The sequence below is a fragment of the Panthera tigris genome, chromosome B1, assembly GCF_018350195.1.
Source record: "Panthera tigris isolate Pti1 chromosome B1, P.tigris_Pti1_mat1.1, whole genome shotgun sequence".
NCBI classification, from domain to species: domain Eukaryota; kingdom Metazoa; phylum Chordata; class Mammalia; order Carnivora; family Felidae; genus Panthera; species Panthera tigris.
In genome coordinates this window covers 199125639-199145769 of record NC_056663.1, presented here as the reverse complement: position 1 = coordinate 199145769, position 20131 = coordinate 199125639, and the positions used below count along the sequence as shown (strand labels likewise).

The window sequence follows — 20131 nt, the reverse complement described above, 5'->3', positions numbered from 1 at the left end:
CACCAACGCTGGTTCTCCCGCTCAGCCCCCCAGCGTGGCTTTAGGACTCGAGTCGGCAAAATGGGTCACAGAGCAGGACCTGATGGCAAAAAGACTTAAAACGTGCCACCGTTGTTCTGCCGGTTAAAGTTTTAAAAGGTGGGATCGGCCCACACATAGAATAACGCCGGCTGCCTTTTTGATTAGGAGGAGGACTGGGCAATGTTTGGTCCCCCCCTTTCTGCCTCTTTTTTACTCTCTTCTCAAAGCAAATGTGTGCGGGTTGGTCTGTCTCCGTTGGTCCCAGAAAGGAGTCCCCGAGGCTGGCACACAGAGCAGGTGGACTCCTGGTCCGGCCAATAGGACAAGAAACGCCCAAACGTGCATGTGTGCGATGGGCACTCCTGGGAAGTGACTCCGGCCACGTTATCGGTGGCTCATGTCAGTGGCCAGGAACCCTTCCCAGCCACACCCGGCTGGGTGGTCCTGGCAGGCCCTTCTCCCTCCCTGGGCCTCAGTGTCCCTAAGTAGAAAATGAGAGCTGGGAGGGGCGCCTGGGTGGCTCAGTCAGTTGAGCCTCCGACTTCAGCTCAGGTCGTGATCTCACAGTCCTGAGTTCGAGCCCCGCATAGGGCTCACCGCTATCAGCGCAAAGCCCGCTTCGGATCCTCTGTCCCGCCTCTCTGCCCCTCCCCTGCTTGCGCTCTCACAAAAGTAAATAAACATTAAAAAAAGAAAGAAAGAAAATGAGAGCTGGGTGACTCCATAGGTCCCGTCTGGCTCCAACTTCCAATGATTCTAAAACTTGTGTGAAACTTGGTGGCTGCCTCTTTGGATTTTAAATTTCCCAATAAATAATTTAGGGATGCGATTACCTTGCTTTTTTGGGGGGGAAAAAGAATGATTTTCAAAACCCCCGATGATGCTCCGATAGGTTCTACCTAATGAGCAGCATTCCTTCTTGAGCAAAACAGGTCATGAGTGAAGAAAGCAAAGTGTACTTTCAAATTGACCTGTATAATTTTTCCTTTCCCTTGCCATCTGTTTTCGTGCTATTTTTTCCTTTTTCTTTTTTTTAATATTAATTTATTTTTGAAGGAGAGAGAGAGAGAGAGTATGATCGGGGGAAAGGGGCAGAGAGAGAGGGAGACACAGAATTGGAAGCAGGCTCCAGGCTCTGAGCCGTCAGCACGGAGCCCGACGTGGGGGTCAAACCCACAAACTGCGAGATCATGACGCGAGCCGAAGTCGGACGCTTAACCCACTGAGCCACCCAGGCGCCCTGTATTTTTTGTTTTCTTTTTTAAAGCAGACTCATTGAGGGGCGCACAAAAGATTTTAAACAATGATCTCTTAGGAGACTGGGCGGGGATGGTGTTGCGGGAGGGCTTCTGCATGTTGGCAGGTCAGTCTGGGTGACCTGTGACCCCGGGTGGAAACCCCTGATCCTGGTGGGCCCGCCATGTCCGGTGTTTGCTGGGGGCCACCGACCGTGACCATCGGAGGGTCCTTCCCTGTTTAGAAAGTGTCCTGGGGTGAAGAAAGCCACATGTCCTCACCCAAAGCCTCCCCGTCTGGCTGAATCAGCTGGGCGTTGGGGGGCGCAGTTGGGGGGGGGTGCCGAGGCCTTCCGGAGGGTGGGGTCCCAGTGAGGTCAGCTTCTGAAGCTCACTTCCTGTCCTCCTTCCGAACCCCACCCCGGTGCATTAGTTCTTGTGAAATGTGTCACTGAATCCCAAACCACATGTCTTACATCTTTCTTTCTTTTCTTTCCCCCCCCACCTCATTTTCTTTTGGTCTTATTTTATAGTTTTTGTTCCTTTTTTTGTTTTTCTCACTAGCATTCATTCTGTGGCCTTGATGACGTCAGTGAGCAAAGAACTCGGGTTGGTATCCTTTCAATTTCACTGCTAAAAAACAAACAAACAAACAAACAAACAAAACACGATGGTTTTCTGAGAAGGCGAATTTCGCCCATTTCTGACCATCACATTCTTCCTTGGGCAATGAGGGCTCCGTGGAAGGTGGCCCGTGGAAGGTGGCCCGTGGAAAGTGGCCCGTGGCAGATTCCTCAGCTCTCTGGCTCCCTGGGGAAGGGGGGCCATCCGGGGGTCCCTGGCGAGTCCCATCCCCTGGGAGGGAGGTCGGGGGAGCTCTTTGTGGAGAAGGGACAATGGGACCTCATGGTTGCCCTGTTGTATTTCGTCTTTAGAAGGGGGGTGGCGGTTGTGGGTTTTTTCCAAAGCGCCTTTCTCTTTTGGCTTTGCCTTCTGGTGCTCTCTGTTGCCTGTGGACCAGACCATAGTGGGCTTCTGGGGTCGGGGGTCTTCAGGAGCAGGAGACTGATGGCCAAGTCCATGACCCGCATACAAAATACCCAGGAAGCCCGTGTGAAGAGCCCCAGCTCCCTGCCCCTCCCCTGCCTCTGCCTGGTTTTCACCCCTGCGGGGACCTTGCATGAGCCATCCGGGCAGGGGGTCCGGCTCTGCCCTGCGTGTCCCCAGGGCCCAGATCTCACCCGAGTGCCTGCGTGGGCGCCCATGTCCCTCCCCATTCTCTTCGTTCTTGAATGCCCCCTGGGTAGGGGGTCTCCCAGGGCCTCTAGGATCTGCCTCTGAATCTGGCCCAGGCCGAGAGCGCTGTGAGCTCTGGGGATGCCCGCAGGGCCCATCCGCTGCCCTGACCCCCAGGCTGAGCTCCGCTGCCAGGTCCTTCCCTGCCTGACGTTCTCATGGAAGCCCTGAGCCGCCCCCCTGCACGCCAGGGCTTTGCCTGGGACCTTCTGTGTCCCAGGGCCTAGGGCTTGGCACGTGGTCGATGTTCGTGCAGTGTTTGTGCAGTGAGTAAAGGAATGATCCCAGGTCGCGTCGGATGGGGAGTGGGAGTAGCCAGGGAGGTGGGGGGAGGTGCTGGAGGACAGGCCATCCGAGTCCCGTTTCCTCCTCCCCTGCATTGTCGGCAGAGGTCCCTCAGTGGGCTCAGCTGGAGAGTTTAGGAGGGCAGTGGGGGCGGGGCGGGGGGCAGACAGGCCAGGGGCTTCTCCAAGCATTTGAACCCTTGATCTTTGCGTCGTTTCAAATTATTTTTTTAATCTTACAGGGTAGAAAAAGAGCTTATGGAATACATTGAGTCCCTGCGGCATCCCCAACCCCACTCACACCAAAATCCAACGGCAAAACAAGCTCCTTCAAGCCAGAGACTGAAAACAGAATTCACGTGTACTTGACGAGGAGGCCTTTTGATCTACGGCTGGGTCCTGGCTGGGCCGAGCTGTAGGAGCCCCGAAGACGCTGGGGGTTTTGTCAAGCTCGGGGCCACGTCCGAGCCCCCACTCTGGCACCATCGAAGCCCAAGGGGCAGAGACCTGAATACCAGGAAAGTAAGTGCAATTACTAGAAAGCGAGTCACTGGGGAGCCACTGCGCGGTCGGGGGCCAGGCCAGAGCCCTTGTCCCCGCACTGCATGCCTCCCCTGGACGCAGACTTCTGTACATATGTCTCCATGAACTGTGCTCTGTGTACCCGGAATCTGTCAGCCAAGTGACTTGCAAGTGTCCCTGTGATCTGAACCCGAAGTCAAGCCCCGGTCAGCAAAACCCTTCGAGAGCCCTGTGCAGCTGATCCAGCGGGTGGCCACCAGGGGGAGAGAGAGCGAGAGCGAGAGCGAGAGCGAGAGCGAGAGCGAGAGAGCGAGCGCAGGACTCTGACTAGGGGCAGGAGCCTTGCCCACTGTGGAGGGCGGATCCAAGGACCTCAGAAGTCCAAGAAAGAAGCCACAGGCTCCATCACTCTCCTGGATGGGACACGGTGAAAGTCTCAGAGCATGACTGTCCCTGGAGCGAGGACAGAGGAGGTGGACGCAGTCCCCGACCACACCACGACCCGCGCTGCCTCGCATCTTGGTTGTAATTTGCAAGACGCTGCTGAGGGAAGATGCCGGGAGGCGGAGTGTTCTGTGGAGGATCCGTGGGGGACGAGCCTCCCCCCGCATCGGTCTGACCCCAGGGCCGCCCTCTCTCAGTTGTGGAGGAGGGAGCCCTTCCTGATCTTGGGGCCCCCGAATGGAACCTTCGAGCAGACGGAGCGCCCGGGGCAGCCAAGGAGGCCAGGCAGCGGCTGCTGAGAGTCGGGCCCCGGAGGCAGAGCCCCCGAGGAGAGAAGTGACCTGGGGTGATGCTGTTCTTGTTGTTCTCGGTGGGGTGGGGGGGGGGGGTGAGCATCTCCAGAAGCCCCTGCTCACGTGACTGTTCTCTCCAAAACGTCTGGAAGGAAGATGTGCAGAATTAGAGTCGATGAAGTTAAACAGGAGGCGGTGCAGGGGAAGGAAGGGAGGAGCAGTAGCGGGGACGGGTCGGTCCCAAGGACGGGAAGATTGGCTGCTCTGTGGCTGCTGGGCTGCGAGAGCCAGCCTGTGATTTCTAGTAAGAAGAGCCTTAGGAGGAGACAGAAGTGACTGAAATTCGGGCCGCGGAGGGGAGCAGCGGAGGAGCGGAAGGTTCTCAGAAGGGCAGACCGGAGGACGGAGAAGGCGGTGACCGTGAGCGCAGCAGGGGCGCCCCGGCCCGATGGGGAGGGATGTCCAAACCAAATCGAAGAACCGAGGGGGCTCTAAGCAAACACGCACAGGACAGCTGAGGAGAGACCATTCTCTTTTGAGCACCCGCCGCCCCAGCCCCCACGACTTACCACCGTTCGGCGACCGAACGTGCATGAACTGGTGTCTTCGCGTGAAGACAGGCATCTGAGCATCCCAGGGAGCGATGGGAGTGGGGAACCGCGCAGGGAGTGCAAATGAACACACATCTGCTTTCCCCGGGGCCCAGGCAGCCCACAGAGCCCTTGCTCTGCTGAGTAGGCAGAAGTCCAGGCGGTGTACACAGCTCTCTAGGAAGTGTTTTTATGGCACTGCCCACCCTCTCCCCGCTGCTGGAGCGTCCAGGGGCGTGGTCCTCACGCCCTCCTGTCCTCGTCCTGTCTGCTCGGCTCTCCCACTCAGACGACAGGAATGGCGTTGGCTTTGAAGTCAGACCCGTCTGGGTCCGCTCCCAGCCTGGCCCCTTTCCTTGTAGCCGACACGGGCAAAGTACTTGCTGCCCCGAGTCTTAACTCCTTCCGGGGGATGGGGGTGATGGTCCCCATGCAACGCCTCACCCCTGCTCTCTGTTGGGCATAACTAGACGGTTAGACCCGCAGGACTTCCGGACCCTGGTTCCCTCCCTGGCACTCGCCCTGCAAGGAGACCAAACAACCCGCGGGGGACCGGGAGCCATTCTCTGAGACAGCTCAGGTGCGAGGGAATGAGACCACGCAAGCAGGTATGGAGCGTTCCTGGCGGAAAAGCCCGAAGTCCCCAGTAGGCGCCAGTGTTTCTCGTGACAGTCCTGGGCATTGCTTCCGAGGTCCCTGCCCGGGACAGGCTTGGTTACGACAGCCCTTGAACTCGGGAGGGCCTCAGAGCTCTGGTGGCTCACGAGATGCATACCTAGACTGCATCCGCGTCCCCCACTCCCGGAAGGGGCTGTTGTGGTGGGTGTGACCTCGTAGCACAGCCCAAGTTCCATGCCCGTGTGGTTCCCAGGGCAGCAGAGCTCCGAGGTCGGCCGGTCCCCGGGTCAGCGTCTCATGCAGAAAGGAGAAGGGCTGGGTCCACCCTTTCCCACCGCCCTCCTTGCAGATCTGTGGGCGGGATGAAGGGAGAGCCGGGTCAAGTTCCTGGCATGTGATGAGGCCTCAATGCATGGTTTCCCACCCTTCACCCTAATTCCTCTGTGGCCGGCGGCCACCCGCGAGGAGCTGGGCAGAGAAGTCCAGGGGGCAGACCCGTGTCCCGTCACTGTTGTTCTGGCAGCATTTGTGGGCCAGGAGACCGGCGGTGCAGGGTGACAAGCCCTCCCCGTTTGCCTGGGAGGTGGGACTTCCGGTTTTAAAATGGGGGGAGTCGCAGGCGAGCCAGGACGCGAGGGTCCTCCTGGAGCACGAGGACTTGACCGCTGGCCCTACTTCACTCTGGGCCCAGATGCGCACGGGTGTGTTTTCCTTCCCCTGCACACGCTGAGCCGGGTGCTGTGGCGTGAGAAAGGCTGGGCGCGTGCTGCTTCTGGGGTTAGCTCATCCGGAAGCACCCCCGCACTGTCTGAGGCGCTGTGGGGGGTGGGAGGGCTGCAGGTGCACTGAGTGTGTGCACCCCGCCCCTTGTCAGGGGGCCCTGGTTACCTTGGAGACACGAACGCTGTGCTCCAGCATGAGCTCAATACCCTTCTGAGCAAACTCATGATCTTTCCTCCCATCAGCCACTCCTGCCCCCTTCCTTCCCCGTCCTTGCATGCTGGAGGCTGAAAGCCTCAAGGTCTCTGGCTCCTGCATTTCCCTCGCCTCCCATAACCGGTATGTGACCGGTGGAACCCTGCCCGACAGTCCCGGTCCAAACAATGACCTGTTTGTCTCAGCCTATTTTCTCACATTTAACCAGAACCTGCTAGAGGCCTGCCCACTTGGGGGTGCTCCTCCCTGAGGTCGTCGAAGCGCTCGGGGCTTCTGAAGACCCCAGACTCTGCCCCCCAGACTGTGCCCAGCAGTTAGGTAATTTGCCCAGGATTCTGTCAGAGAAGCCACAGAGATGGGATTCGAACCCAGGCCGTGTGGCCTGGGCACCTGAGGTCCAAGCTGGCCCACTGTATCCCCTCTTGGCCAATGCCCCGCCCTGCTGCCTCTGGCCACCCCGTGTCTGTCGGAAGCCCTCTGGGCCGCCCCAGCACACGGGTCCACTGTTGTGTATGAAAACCAAAATGTATGAAAAACAAAATGTATGAAAAACAAAATCTGCCCCCAACCCGGAAAACGTCTCTACAGAGGTAAATAAGAAGGAAAGCACATTTAGTATCGAATAAGTGTCAAACCAGTGACGTGCATCATGGGCAATTCCGCTCAGAGGTTTGCAAAGACAGAAAGGAATCTCGCCCCTCTATGAGCCAAGCAGACACAGTCCATTGCACACGTGCCCTCAAGATAAACACTACTCAGGTCTCAAATCAGAGGACCGGACAGCACCGTCTTTTACGCACAAGTCCCCCTAAATCCACCTGGCCGTGGGGGTGATCCTCTGTGTTCCTTAATTTGCTTTATTCAAAGGAGAAGGAAACGTTTCTCGTCTTTATGGCAGGCTGGTTTTGCAGTGTGGAGCCAGGCACCCACTGCAGTTAGGCCCCTCGCCTCCCACAGGATCTGGGAGACAGGGTTCTATTATCCTTGGATGTTTACATTCCAAAGCGATGGTCCCAGGGTCTTCAGAAAGACAACCCCTGGGTCAGAAAGCTGGCAAAAAGCTTATTTAGCTTTCAAAAAGATTTACACGTATTTCAAAGAGCCGAACAAAGCATATGCAAGTTTTCCTTAATGTTTATTTCTTTTTGTGAGAGCCAAAGACAGAGGGGCAGAGAGAGGGGGAGACACGGAATCCGAAGCGGGCTCCAGGCTCCCAGCCGTCAGCACAGAGCCCGACGTGGGGCTCGAACTCACGAACTGTGAGATCATGACCTGAGCTGAAGTCGGACGCTTAACTGACCCACCCGGGTGCCCCTACAAGTTTTCTAAAGTAAATGCTCCCGTAAATAAGGGCAGGGGGGAGTCCTTTCCATTATTTTAACAGGGGCAGTTAAGCCTGGTATTTTTTTTTTATCAACTTTTTTTTTTTTTTTTTTGGGACAGAGAGAGACAGAGCATGAACGGGGGAGGGGCAGAAAGAGAGGGAGACACAGAATCGGAAACAGGCTCCAGGCTCCGAGCCATCAGCCCAGAGCCTGACGCGGGGCTCGAACTCACGGACCGCGAGATCGTGACCCGGCTGAAGTCGGACGCTTGACCGACTGCGCCACCCAGGCGCCCCTGGTATTTTTTTTTTTTTTAATGTTATTTTTTTGAAAAGGGGAGAGGAGGGGCAGAGAGAGAGGGAGACAGGGGATGCAAAGCAGGCTCCCAGCTGTCAGCACAGAGCCCGACGCGGGGCTCTAACTCACGAACCCTGAGACCATGACCTGAACCGAAGTCGGACGCTTAACAGACAGAGCCACCCGCGCGCCCCAAGCCTGGCATTTCTAGCTTGCACTGCTCTGCATCAGGCTGAGCACACTGGCTGCTCTTCCTCCCACAGGCCCCAGAGTGCTCCCTCCTCAGGGTAAATCGGACCAGGCCCTCCCTGCCTCTAAACACCCCTGGGACACCCCGCTGCCCACAGAGAGATGCCTGAGTCTTTGTCCTGGAGCTCGAGGCCTGCACTGATACGGCCCAGGCTCACCTTCGGTCCTCTGCCCTCATTTCCCCTCCAAGTGCCCACGGGGCTGGCCACTCCCTTCGCCTGTCCTGCCGATGCCGCGGGGCTTTGACCCCAAGGCTGCCTCCGCCTGCTGGAAGCCTGTGCTCAGGTCCGCCAGCTGCGGTCCTCCATTCCTGAGTCCACTGACCCGAGTCCTGAGTGGGCTCCCTCCCACAGGACATGCTTCTTCCCATCGGGGCCTTGGTGTACTCCTTACCTCTCCAGTTTTGGATTTGGACCCGGTCTTGAATCCTGACTCCAGCACCTCCCATATGTGAGGCCTGGATGAGCTCCTCTACCTTCCGGAGCCTCTGTCTCATCATCCACAAAATGGGCACGATGATGCCCACCTCCTAGGGTTACCGGGATGGTTGGGCCGGCTAGGGTGACGTGACCCGGAGCGCGGGCGATACCCGGAGCAGCACTAGCCCCCCCACCCCTCTGCCTGGCGAGCTCTAGGTCCCTGATTAACGTTTGCTGTCCTCAGAGAAGAGGCATAGAACTTCATTCACCACTGAGAATTTATATTTCTGACAGTCCTGCCCGGAAATCTCGTTTTATCTCTCTGTGCGCAGCATTAAGCGTTCAATTTCAGGTGACTTTTCCGCAACTTTGTCTTGCTTTGGGTGAGTTCTGGCATGCCAGCTTGTAAAACGAGAGGCGTTCATTCATATTGTATGATGTGTGTGCCAGTGAAACCCAAGGCCTCAGAAGTACTCATAAATCATTCACCTGTTCTTGCCCTCCTCAAAGGGTGTTGTCCCACACAATCTGAAGGCACCGCGGCCTCCGGAAATCTCCAGAAAGTCAGAGTCGCAGATCCACTTCGTGGCATTAAGTCTTGACCCGTAAACTATGCACTCGATGGAGCCCGCAGCCAGAGGGCGGACCGAGAAAAGCTTCAGCTACGTTGTCAGAGCCCCCGGCAGCGATGGGTTTGATGTGATGAACGTTGACGTGAAGATTGACACGTGCTGGGTATTCCAGGACGTAGAGGATGGTGGTGAGGAGCCCGGCTGTCTTCCGGCAGCTGGAAGCCCAGACACGGATGCGGGCGTGCTCAGGAAGCAGCTGGAATCCTCAGAGCAGAAGCTGCTGGCAGCTGTGGACAAGCACGTGATGTCGGAGTCCAGGCTCAGAAGCAGGTAAATACGGCGTTTGCACCTCTTGCTTGCGTACTTAAGGAATCCGAGCCCCGTAACCGTGTTAGATCGGTGTGTCGAATCGTTTCTGCGGCCGGGGGCGCGGCCGGCCTGTGCTACGCAGCCTGCCTGCTGCCTCTGCGGCCCGCACTGGTCCCCGCTCCCTCCCGTCCTCTGCTCTGCATCTCGGGCTGAGCCCACAGTCTCCCGGGCTCCCAGCTCAGGCTTCCAAGTGGGTCCGGCCAACGGGAGCCACCGCGGGGAGCCACCCTCTCCGGGTGACATCTTGGGCCAGCGGTGCCTCAGCCATGCCCGGGGTTCCTCTGCGGTCCTCCCCTGCCTGTGGCCCAGCGTCCCTGCTTCCTCCTCATGTGTCCCTTGAGACGCAGGGGCCGCAGTGGCTCCTGCCGGTTGCTTATCTCTCCGTTGTCTGGCGCGTCTGGCCTTTTAGCTCTTCTGTCACCTTCACAGCAGACTCCCTGCACTTGTCCCTCGCTGCTGACCTCCGGGGGTGGGCTCTGTTTCCCTGATGGAGCCAACGTGGTCTGGAGGTTGGGCATGCGAGCCCGGCTCCTTCTCAAGGCCCGTGCTCTTTCCTGACCAGTGAGGCGGGGTCCTGCGTGCCTATCAGGGGAGACACCTGGAAACACAGGACAGCAGTGGCTGGGCTCCACTCTGACAGGTTCACCGAGATCCCAGCAGCCAAGTGTCTTGAATTTGTCTGGGACGTCAGCATTTTCTTGTCTTTTCCTTCCTTTTAATAAAGGCGAGTTGTTCAATGTGTATTTACACGTGATTTCCTTTTTGTTTCCTCTCTGTAAAGCTTTTTACGTGGAGAAACTCACGTCTCAGGAAGATTGGCTTGGTACTCTATGTGATTGTCCACTCATTCATTCATTCATTCATTCGCTCACCCATGATTCCACCACCTGCACTCGCCCACCCAAGAGTCATGTGCTAAGTTATAGTAGTTTGCTCAGGCTGCTCTGAGAAAGTTCCACAGACTGGGGGGCTTAACGGAGTCTGGGAGTCCAAGTTCAAGGTACAGGCAGGTTTGGTTCCTTCTGAGGACTCTCCCTGTGTCCTCACATGGTCATTCCTCTCGTGTCTGTGTCCTAATCCCCTATTCTTATGAGGACACCAGTCAGATTGGATCAGGGCCCAGCCATACGACCTCATTTTAACTCAGTTACCTCCGTAAAGACGCTGTCTCCAGATACGGTCACTGTCTGAGGTCCTCAAATTCGACATACGAATTTGAGGGGGACGCAGATCAGCCCATAATATAAACCCTGGGGGTTGAGACCCAGGGAAGGTAGGGCCCCAGCCCTGGAGAGAGTGTAACCCACACACGCTGTGGATTCAGATCTTTCTCCAGAAAGATGGGCAGTGAAAGCCAGAAAGTCACTGAGCCTGTGGAAAACGGCGGGAAAACGTCTGCCAAAGGAGATCCCTCCATGCCAGGGAGAGACAAGGAGCCCTGGGGGCACCATGAGCGATGCAGAGGAGGGGGCCTCTGTGGCTGGGGCCTGGGGTGAGGCCATCCTGGAGGAGGCCTCCTGGACCTGCCTGTCCTGTGTGTAATGCAGGACATGTCCTCTGTTCTCTGAAGGTGGGCCGCACCATCCTGCAGGTGCGGGGGACCAGAGGCTGGGGAGGATGAACCACCTTATCCAGGGTCACTGAGAGCTGCAGCCGGGGGTCAAACGCCCCATGGGTTTCATCTTGCTAGGGTACGGTTAAGGTTGGTCTTAGGACTTCACTTGGAGGAAAGAGCTAAAATTAAACAGCATTTATTATAAAAATAATGAAGCGTTGTTGAAATTTGAGGAAGAAGAGCCCCTCCCACCTTTATTACCACATCAGTGTTGCCCATTCATTTCCAACCAAACTGCAGCAAAAGTAACAGGACCATCCACTGAGTGCTTACTCTGTTCCAGGCACTGTTAAATCGCCTCGTATTTAATCCTTAAGACGATACCCAAAATGAGGTGATAATGTTATCCTCATTTACAGATGGGGAAAGGAAGGCGTGGGGTAGTTAAGTGACTTCTCCACAGTCACTCCCATCCAGCCACGTGGTGGTGGGGGGGTGGGACTGGGACTTGAACCCCAGTGGCCCCGCCCAGGGTGGTAATAGCAGCCAGGGTTGGGGGGAGGGGGGCAGTTTCTCGTGGTGCCCCTGGTTTCATAGCAAGCAGTCTGCAGCTCTGCGTAGTGATAGTTGCGTAACTGGTCACCAGTGGAAAATGGCACCTCGTTGTCGATTTCGTATCCGTGGGCGTGTTTGTTTCCAAGGGCTGCTGAAACAAATTTCTACAAACCTGGTGGCTTAAGGCAACACACAGGGATGGTCTGACAGTTCTGGAGGCTGAAGCCCTACAGCGACAACCCCGGGGGCCAACGTCAAGGCATGGGGAGAGCCATGGGGGAATCTGTTCCCTCCTCGTTTCCAGCATCCACAGCTGCATTCCTTGGCCCCCGGCACCTTCCCGCACCCACAGAGTCAGCAGATTAGCGTCTAGCTTCAGGGCTCACCTGGGAATCTCCCTCTGCTTCCCTACCGCAAGGACAGACACCTGTGATGGCAGGCAGGGCCCACCCAGATGGTGTCCAGGCCTTTCACGTCATCACAGCTACAGTCTCTTGCATTTCAAGCAATGTTCATGGGTGCCGGGGATTAGAGCCCGGATATATTGCGGGGCCAATATTCAGCCTGCCATGGTGAGATTAGTCATTTTCTGCTTCACGTATGGGGATAATTACCAGAATTAAATATTGTCTCATTTTTAGTGTTCTGGGTCGATCTCAAAAAATGGAAAGAGAAGCTTTTCTGATCCCTTTCAGATATCACATTTAAAACACATTTTTTAATGTTTTATTTATTTTTGAGAGAGAGAGAGGGAGAGGGAGGGAGGGGCAGAAAGATAGAGGGGGACACAGAATCTGAAGCAGGCTCCAGGCTCCGAGCTCTCAGCACAAAGCCGGACACGGGGCTCAAACTCACAAACTGCAAGATCGTGACCTGAGCCGAAGTTGGAGGCTTAACCGACTGAGCCACCCGGGCGCCCCCATATCACTACATTTTATAAGCAATCGAGTGCTCGGCCTGACTCTGACTGATTAACCTGGGGCCATTCCTGGGGTTCGGCTTGGAAGGAACCTGATTACAATCCATACAAGGGGCACACCCTCTTCCGTCTCTTACGAGAGCCTTCCCCAGGGCCTCAGGGCAGGAGAGGGGGCTCTTGTCCTTATTAGGAATAATAATGCATCATTTCAGTTCTTCACAATAACCCTTCCGAGCCAGGCACAAGTACCTCTATCTTACAGATACAGAGACCGTGGGTCACGGTGGGGAACAATCCCAGGTGAGGCCCCGTGGCTGGTCAGCGGCCGGGTCAGGGAGCAAAGCTGGGTCCTCCCCCAGGGGCACAGAGTCTGCCCTGGCGGAGCAGGCCGCCCTGTGTGGCCTGGGCCGAGGAGTGAAGGTGTGCACAGGTGTGGGCTGTGAACACACTTCCCACGTTCTGCCTGGATTTCTGTCATAGAGGGGAGATTGGCACATTAAGGGGACTTGGAAGCCAGGCACGGACAGGAGATGGGCAGTCTTTGTGGTTCCTGGGGTCCCAGCGGGACCAGCCTGTCCCCTTGGGTTTCTCTCCATTCTCCCGTGCACCTCCTCCGGACGGAGCTGCGGTCAGGGCTCACATCCGGCCTGCCATACAAGTTCCACATTTCCCCAGGATGATAAGAAAAGGCTTCCTGTGGCTGAGCCGTCCCTAATTATCAGGCCGTTTCCACCTTCTCTCTGTTGTAAGTAATACAGGATGAGTGATTTCAATTGCAGAAAACTTTTTCTGAATTTCATTCATTTCCTCGGAAGAGATTTGAAAGGTTATAGCTCACGCGGGGGTCAACAGAGCGCAGGGTTAAAAAAGCATGAGTTCAGGAGTCAGACAGACTGGGCTCTAGGATGCTGTGTGACCTCGGGCAAGTTGCCCGGCCTCTCTGATCCTCCCTTTTCTTGAGGGTGAAGTAGGGGTAAGGGAACCTACCTGCAGGCTGCTAACGTAGAATGGATTGACACGACACAGACAAAGCTCTTGGGCCACATGGCACAGCCCTTCTTTGTTGGTGTCGACTGAACTTGGGATTACGGGCTCAGGGATGAGAACGCGTTGAAGACTCTCGATGCATGCTGCCGTATTGTTCGACAGATATCTTGGAAGCGTTCCAAATCATCTTAAATATGTGTGACTGTTTCGCACAGTGTGATATTGTCAGAATATCAAACTGGCCCAATGACCAAAAAAAAAAAAAAAAACCCATAAAAACCCCACAAAGGTTGGCCCCAGGGTCTGTGAAACTCTCCGGCCACACTTGCACCCTGAGTAAGCATCTTCCCGCTTCAATGCCGCAGAATCCAGGAGCTAGAGCTGTCGGAGAGACAGCTCCTCCAGAGTGCGGACCAGCTGAACGCCCGCGTGTTGCAGGAAAGGAGCGACGCTGCCCGGGCCCAGGAGAAGCTCCAAGCCCTGCGGGACGAGCTTGCCAGCCAGGTACCCTCTCCTCCCCCTTGTTTCTGCTACTGGTTTCTCCATCCAGCAGGGTGACCCCATGGGCTTGGATTGCAACGGTGCAGGCGGGAGCTGCAGGGCCTGGGGCAGGGTCACGGGGTCTCTCTGGGCCTCAGCGGGCCCCATCTGTAAAGCGGGATCGCCGTCCTGCCCTGCCGGCCTCACAGAGGTCCTGGCTGGGGTCTGCGGGGGGGCAGGGGGCTGGCGAAAGCACTGGGTGACGAGCAGGGGCCGCGCACGCACCGGGAGCTTTGGCCTCAAGTTCGTTTCTCTGGCCCTTCGGGGAAGCCAGCTCTGGCCTGGGGACAAGCGGGTGATGACTGATGCAGGGTCCCCGGCCTCAGGAGCTGGCACGCAGGTGGGGACGCAGATAGGAAACAGGTAACGCCCAAACCGGGCGCCAGGTGCCAGGAGGAGGGTGCAGGCACGGTGTGGGTGCATGGGGTGGGGGGCGGGAGGAAGCTACAGGAAGCCATCTGGCCTGGCCCTTGTGGGAAGGGCACGTGGAGCGTGGGGAACAGCCTGTGCGCAGGCACAGAAGTGCAGAGGGCGTACCGGGGCCGGAGCAGAGGGCGTGGGCACGGGAGAGGGCGCTGGTGAGACAGGAGGCTTCCAGAAGGGCCAGGGTGTGAACCAAGTATTGACTGCAGTGAGGGGCAGGCTTTAGGAAACTTAAGCAGGAGAGGCTCAGGACGGGGTTTGGGGGAAATTATTCTAGTTGTGTGGGAGACAGAGATGGTGGAGACACTCACTGGCTGTGATTTCTGGGCCTCAGTTTCCTCATCTGTGAAATGGGAATGATTATAGGACCAACCCTCTTGGACTGTCGTGTGGGTTAAGAGAGTCGGTACGCGTTAAACACTGACAACGGTCACAGTAAATAACAGCGGCTCCTTTCATGAATATTAATTAGCCTTTCTTGAGATATTCCAGGGGCGATGATGAAGGCTGGAGGGCAGGGCACGTGAGGAAATACTGCAGAGGCAGAAATGAAGGCCTTCCAGGACAGCCACAGGGGGCTCTCAAAGAGGCTGTTTCTGCTGATTGCCGATTACGGCCCAGCAGCGTGGTGGGAAACCAGTTCCCAAAACGGGATCGACTAGAAAATAAGAAAGGGCGCGACGTGTGTAAGGAGGACGGCTGTTTGGTGAGACTTCTGTTTCAGTGGCACACGTGTGCGTGGAAAGGGGGAAGTTGTAAAAGTGTGGGGAGCCGTCACAGAAGCGTGCAAAGCCCCGATGTCGGCCTTCACTGAGACAGACGTGGAGCACGGAAAGATAAGGGGCTCAACTGAGCTGCAATTCGCCTTCGAAATGCCAGGGAGACACACAAGTGGCAGTTTTTGCTTTGCCCTCTGCGTTGAACTTGGGTGCAGAAAGTACAGTTGATTGGCCGTCTCAGCTCCTAGCACACCGTCACTCACGTGAAAGGTAGTGCATCGCATGGGTCCCCAGCAGGAAGAATGCCACCTCTCCGTGGAAAATACTTCAATAAATATGCTTGGGGCCGTGCCCGATATACATGTAGGTTTTCCAAGACGAGTCAGCCACAGCCCTGCAGTCACGAGTCGTTCCCAGTGTGACGGGAGACAGAGGACGAGGGTGACAAGCAGGGACAACGCTGTCAGGGGGCTCGGAGGCACCGCGGGACCAGCAGTTGTGTGGGACGCACGCCTTTTCTACACGCACCTCCTTATTACCGTCTCCTGTAACCCGTATGCTCCTGGGGAGACGGGTCAGGAGCCCCACGTCCAGATGAGGGGCACAAAGTCAGAGTGGTGCGGGTGCTCTGCTCAGGGACCCTCCGAGACCGCCTGCCCCAGCTACCACCCAGCCCAGCCCCCCTAACCCCGAACCTCTCCCCAGAGATGCCCACACTTCGGAGCAAGTTTTGCAGGGGTGCGTGCACGAGTTCTCTCTGCTCTTTATGCCCAGTATGGGCCAGACGGCGGTTTTGTCCTGTTGCGTCAATGTTCCCAGGAAGCATTTGCGTGCAAAACCATCTCATTTCTGTAGTGACCTGTGGTCCTTCTGAAAGCCCATAAAGGCAGACCCATCTAGGGGATAACGCACCGCCGATTACGGGATAGCTGGGGACAGTTTTCCTCCCGGGGAATCGGACTCCAGGTTTATCTGCCCCACATCCCCCAAACCAAGCTGTCGAACAAAGCGTGCCAAGCGGTCCCCAGGTTTCGCCTTCCGCACACGCTCAGTTCTGTCTTCCACCAGATCTCCCGGCCGACAGCAGGCACGAGTGGCTGAGAGAGAGAGCTCCACATAGAAGTAGTTCGACCCCTTGTGATCGATTCATTCTGGAAACTGGGCCAGGACTCGCGGGTGACTCCTGTGACCCAGTGGTTGGGTCACCCCACTCCAGCTCACAGCTCAAGGGCCTGGAGGGAGGCTAGGTCTAAGAACAGAGAGAGCTGTGTTCTCCAGACCTTTCAGATGCACGGAGGTTGGAATCCTGGCTGTGGAGACTGATGATGAAACAAGCCACTTATGAGCATCCCAAGGGGGGAGTAACCGTACCTAGTTCTTGGGGGGTATTCCCAATATGGCTGCTGTGGTTTGTCTCAGCAGCCAGAAGCCAGGGCTGGCTGACCTCTGCAGGGCCAGGCGTGAACACTTGAGGGGTATGGAAATGGAGAGATGTGGGAGGTCCTGGGTAGAAGCGGGGAAACCCAGGCGGGTCCAGGAGGCAGCTCTTTATAAAGTGGTGCCGAGGTATTCGGTACTGGAACCACCAGTGCGCGCCTCCCTGTGCACACCAGCTGACGCCCACCCGGCCCAGTGCACAGTTTCCTTTCAAGCATCACCGGGGAGCTCACGGTGTGCGGGGCTGACTTCCTGACGCCCTCACTCCACCGCCAACTTGTAGGTTCTGGAGAAGGAGCGCGCGGCCAGGCGGCAGCGGTGGCGGCTGCGGCGGCTGCGGGAGCGGCTGCGGCGCAAGGACGAGGCGCTGGGGCGGCAGGCGGCGGCCCTGGAGCGCTGCCGAGGGACACAGCGGCGCCAGCTGGCCCTGGTGCGCGAGCAGGAGCGCGGCCTGCGGGAGCAGGTGCGGCGGCTGGAGCGGGACGTGCGGCGCCTCTGTCACGCGGCCGGCCTCCTGCTGGCGGAGCTGGACGCCCCGGCCGCGCGCGGCCCCCGCGCCCTCTGCCCGGACGGCCCCGGTGGGGAGGCCGAGGAGCTGCGCGCCCTGCAAGCGCGGGCCGAGCGCGGCGAGCGCGAGCGGGACGAAGCGGCGCGCCGGTTGCGGGAGCAGCGCGCCACGGAACGCCGGCTCCGCGGGCAGCTGGAGGATCTTCGCTGCTGCATCTACGAGCTCAAGCTGTCGGAGATCGGCCTGCAGGGCCAGGTGGAGGACCTCGCCCAGCAAAACCGCAGCCTGCGAGAGGAGCTGGGGGCCCAAGCCCCCGGGGAGAGCGCGCGCAGCACTGCCTCTGCCGGTCAGTGCAGCCCGGTGAGTGGCCGCAACCCAAGGCACCAGTGGGTTTTCAGATTTCTCTTTCTCCTACAGCCCCTTGCAAGTCACCAGCGCCTCCGTCCCCCAGTTTTCCTCTTCATCTACTCATCCAGCCTCACCAGCCCCATCCATCCCTCCACCCATCCATCCATCCACCCATCCATCCACTCACACACCCATCCATCCACTCACCCACCCATCCATCCACCCACCCAGGCATCCACCCACCCATCCATCCATCCACCCATCCATCCACTCACCCACCCATCCATCCACTCACCCACCCATCCACCCACCTACCCAGGCATCCACCCACCCACCCACCCACCCAGCCACCCACCCATCCATCCACCCACCCACCCACCCACCCATCCACCCACCCATCCACCCACCCACCCACCCACCCACCCATCCATCCATCCATCCATCCACTCACCTACCCATCCATCCACCCACCCAGGCATCCACCCACCCACCCATCCATCCATCCATCCATCCACCCACCCATCCATCCATCCTTCATTCCATCAGTCATCTGACCCACCCATCTGCATAGCCAGTCAGGCACCTTCACCCACCCGTTCGTCAGCACAGCCACCTCACTGCCCATCTGTCCACCTTCTCGTCCACCCATCCACCAGTTCACCCATATGCCTGCACATCCATCCATCTGCTTGTCTACCCATGCTCCATCATCTCATTCACCCCACCATCTGGCTGTCCGCCTCTGCATCCAGCCACTCTACTGGGAGCCAGCTACCCCTCATCCCTCATCATCCGTTCCCTCCTGTCCATCTGTCTGTCCAGCTGTTACAAGACCAGGCTGTGTGCCAGGCCCCTGAGTCCCTTGGGTGTGCAGTGTTATGTAACTGCCACGTGCCCGTAAAGTCTTCCTTCCGAAGATGATGACCCCCTCTCCCTCCTCCCACACAACTCCGAAGGTGGGGACTGTTCCCTGGTGGCGAGTGCCGTCCATGGTTCTTCACTTCTCCTTCCTTAGACTGTGAGCTCCTTGAGGGCAGGGCCCAGGTCCGGGGGCTCTTTGGAGCTTCGGTCAAGCATCATCACCCAGGGGGTCCCCAGGACTATGCACACAGGGTTGGGTCCCTTTCTGGTTCTCTTAATGACTAGCTGTGTGACCTTGAGCGAACTTCTTACGATCTGCAAACAAGAGCAGATTGGACATTGATTCTTTCATTTGACTGACAGTAGAGTAAAAGCTCACGTTTAACCTATTCCTGCCCTGTGTTCTGCACCCTCCTGGGGGTTTTTCAAAGGCATTGTTTTCATCCAGTGCTCAAGAAGGCTGTGAGGTGGGCACTAATGGTATCCCCACTCCACATAGGAGGATACTGAGGCTCAGAGAGGTAGTGCGTCGATCTGTTGTCACACAGCTAATGGGAAGCAGACCTGGAGCCCGATCCAGGTTTGATGGGAGTCCAGAGTGCTCTGTTCCTCCTGAACCAGCCTGCCTCCCTGGCAGGGAGAGTTAACTCAGCTCCTTACAAGAGCTCCGGATCCTGCCTCCCTCCAAATTACATCTAAGGAAAAATCAGTGAGCAACCTTACCGAAAGAAGATCACTCGTTAAACAAGCTAACACACACACACACACACACACACAGAATCCACTTTTTCTTTGGATGAGATAAATCTCTTTCAAATTAACTAGACCTTTAAATGTGCTACGTTTTCTCAGGGAACGAAGGGCAGCCCGCTTGGCTCATTTTAATAATGAGTTTCTCTGTGGCCATTTTTTAAAAAAGAAAATAGCAACCCTCTGCCCCTGTTTCCTCTCTTCTGTGTGGTCTATTCATTCTTCCTCTATTATATTCGCCAGATAGAAGGAAAGAAGTGTACATTTTTATATTGGCACGTTATTGTAATTCTGGAAAATAAATCGTGTCTGGACGGAAATTGTCATTTATTGCAGCTGCCACAAACATAGTGGTTGAGACGGCAGTTCTGGAACTTGACCTCCAAAGTCAGGGCGGTGGCAGGATTCATGGGCTTCTGAGGCCGTGAGGGACGGTCTGTTCGAGCCCCTCTCCTGGGCTGGTGGGTGCTGTCTTCCCTCTGTGCTTTGACGGCATATCTCCCCTCTCTGTCTGTCTCTGTGCCCAAACGTCCCCCTTTTTAAGAACACCAGTCACGCTAATGGACCTCATAGCAACTGGTTGCATCTGCAAAGACCTCCCTACCGCCATGTCCAAAATCCGGTCACATTCTGAGATACTGGAAATGAAAGCTTTAACTTGGGAATTTGGGGGACACAATTCAATCCATAACAAGTACCCCTCTGGACAAACAGTCGTGAAGACCTGCGAGGTGGCAGGGACACGGGCTGCATGGCCAGCTTTGCCTGGGTGGATATTGACAATGGCATCTTTATGCCATGTGAGGTTTTCCGTGCTCTTTAGCTGTCACTCGTCTAGTCCATCTGAGGAAGGAGGCACTATTTTGTCCTTATTTCACAGAGGAGGAAGTAAGGGCACGGAGAGGCCATAACCTCATAGTAGGGTCACGGACATGCTAAGTAGTGGGGCAGGAGCTGTGCCCCCACAGGCTCCTTGGACTTTTGAGTGCCATGCTCTGCCCTCCAGCACTTACTGGTCGGTGGCATAGTAGTCAGGACTAATGGGTGTCCCGTTGGTGC

General features: G+C 56.8%; 1 protein-coding gene across 1 annotated transcript in view; it reads left to right on the top strand.

Annotated features, from left to right (window-relative positions):
* Nucleotides 1-3114: 3114 nt before the first annotated feature.
* CB1H4orf50 (chromosome B1 C4orf50 homolog) overlaps nt 3115-20131 on the top strand; it is a 53849-nt gene continuing 36832 nt past the window's right edge. The window contains exons 1-4 of the mRNA XM_042984976.1: nt 3115-5293; nt 9040-9431; nt 13852-13990; nt 16889-17473. Coding sequence (XP_042840910.1) covers nt 9142-9431; nt 13852-13990; nt 16889-17473 — 1014 coding nt within the window. The 5' untranslated portion in view covers nt 3115-5293; nt 9040-9141. The remainder of the gene's footprint in view (nt 5294-9039; nt 9432-13851; nt 13991-16888; nt 17474-20131) is intronic.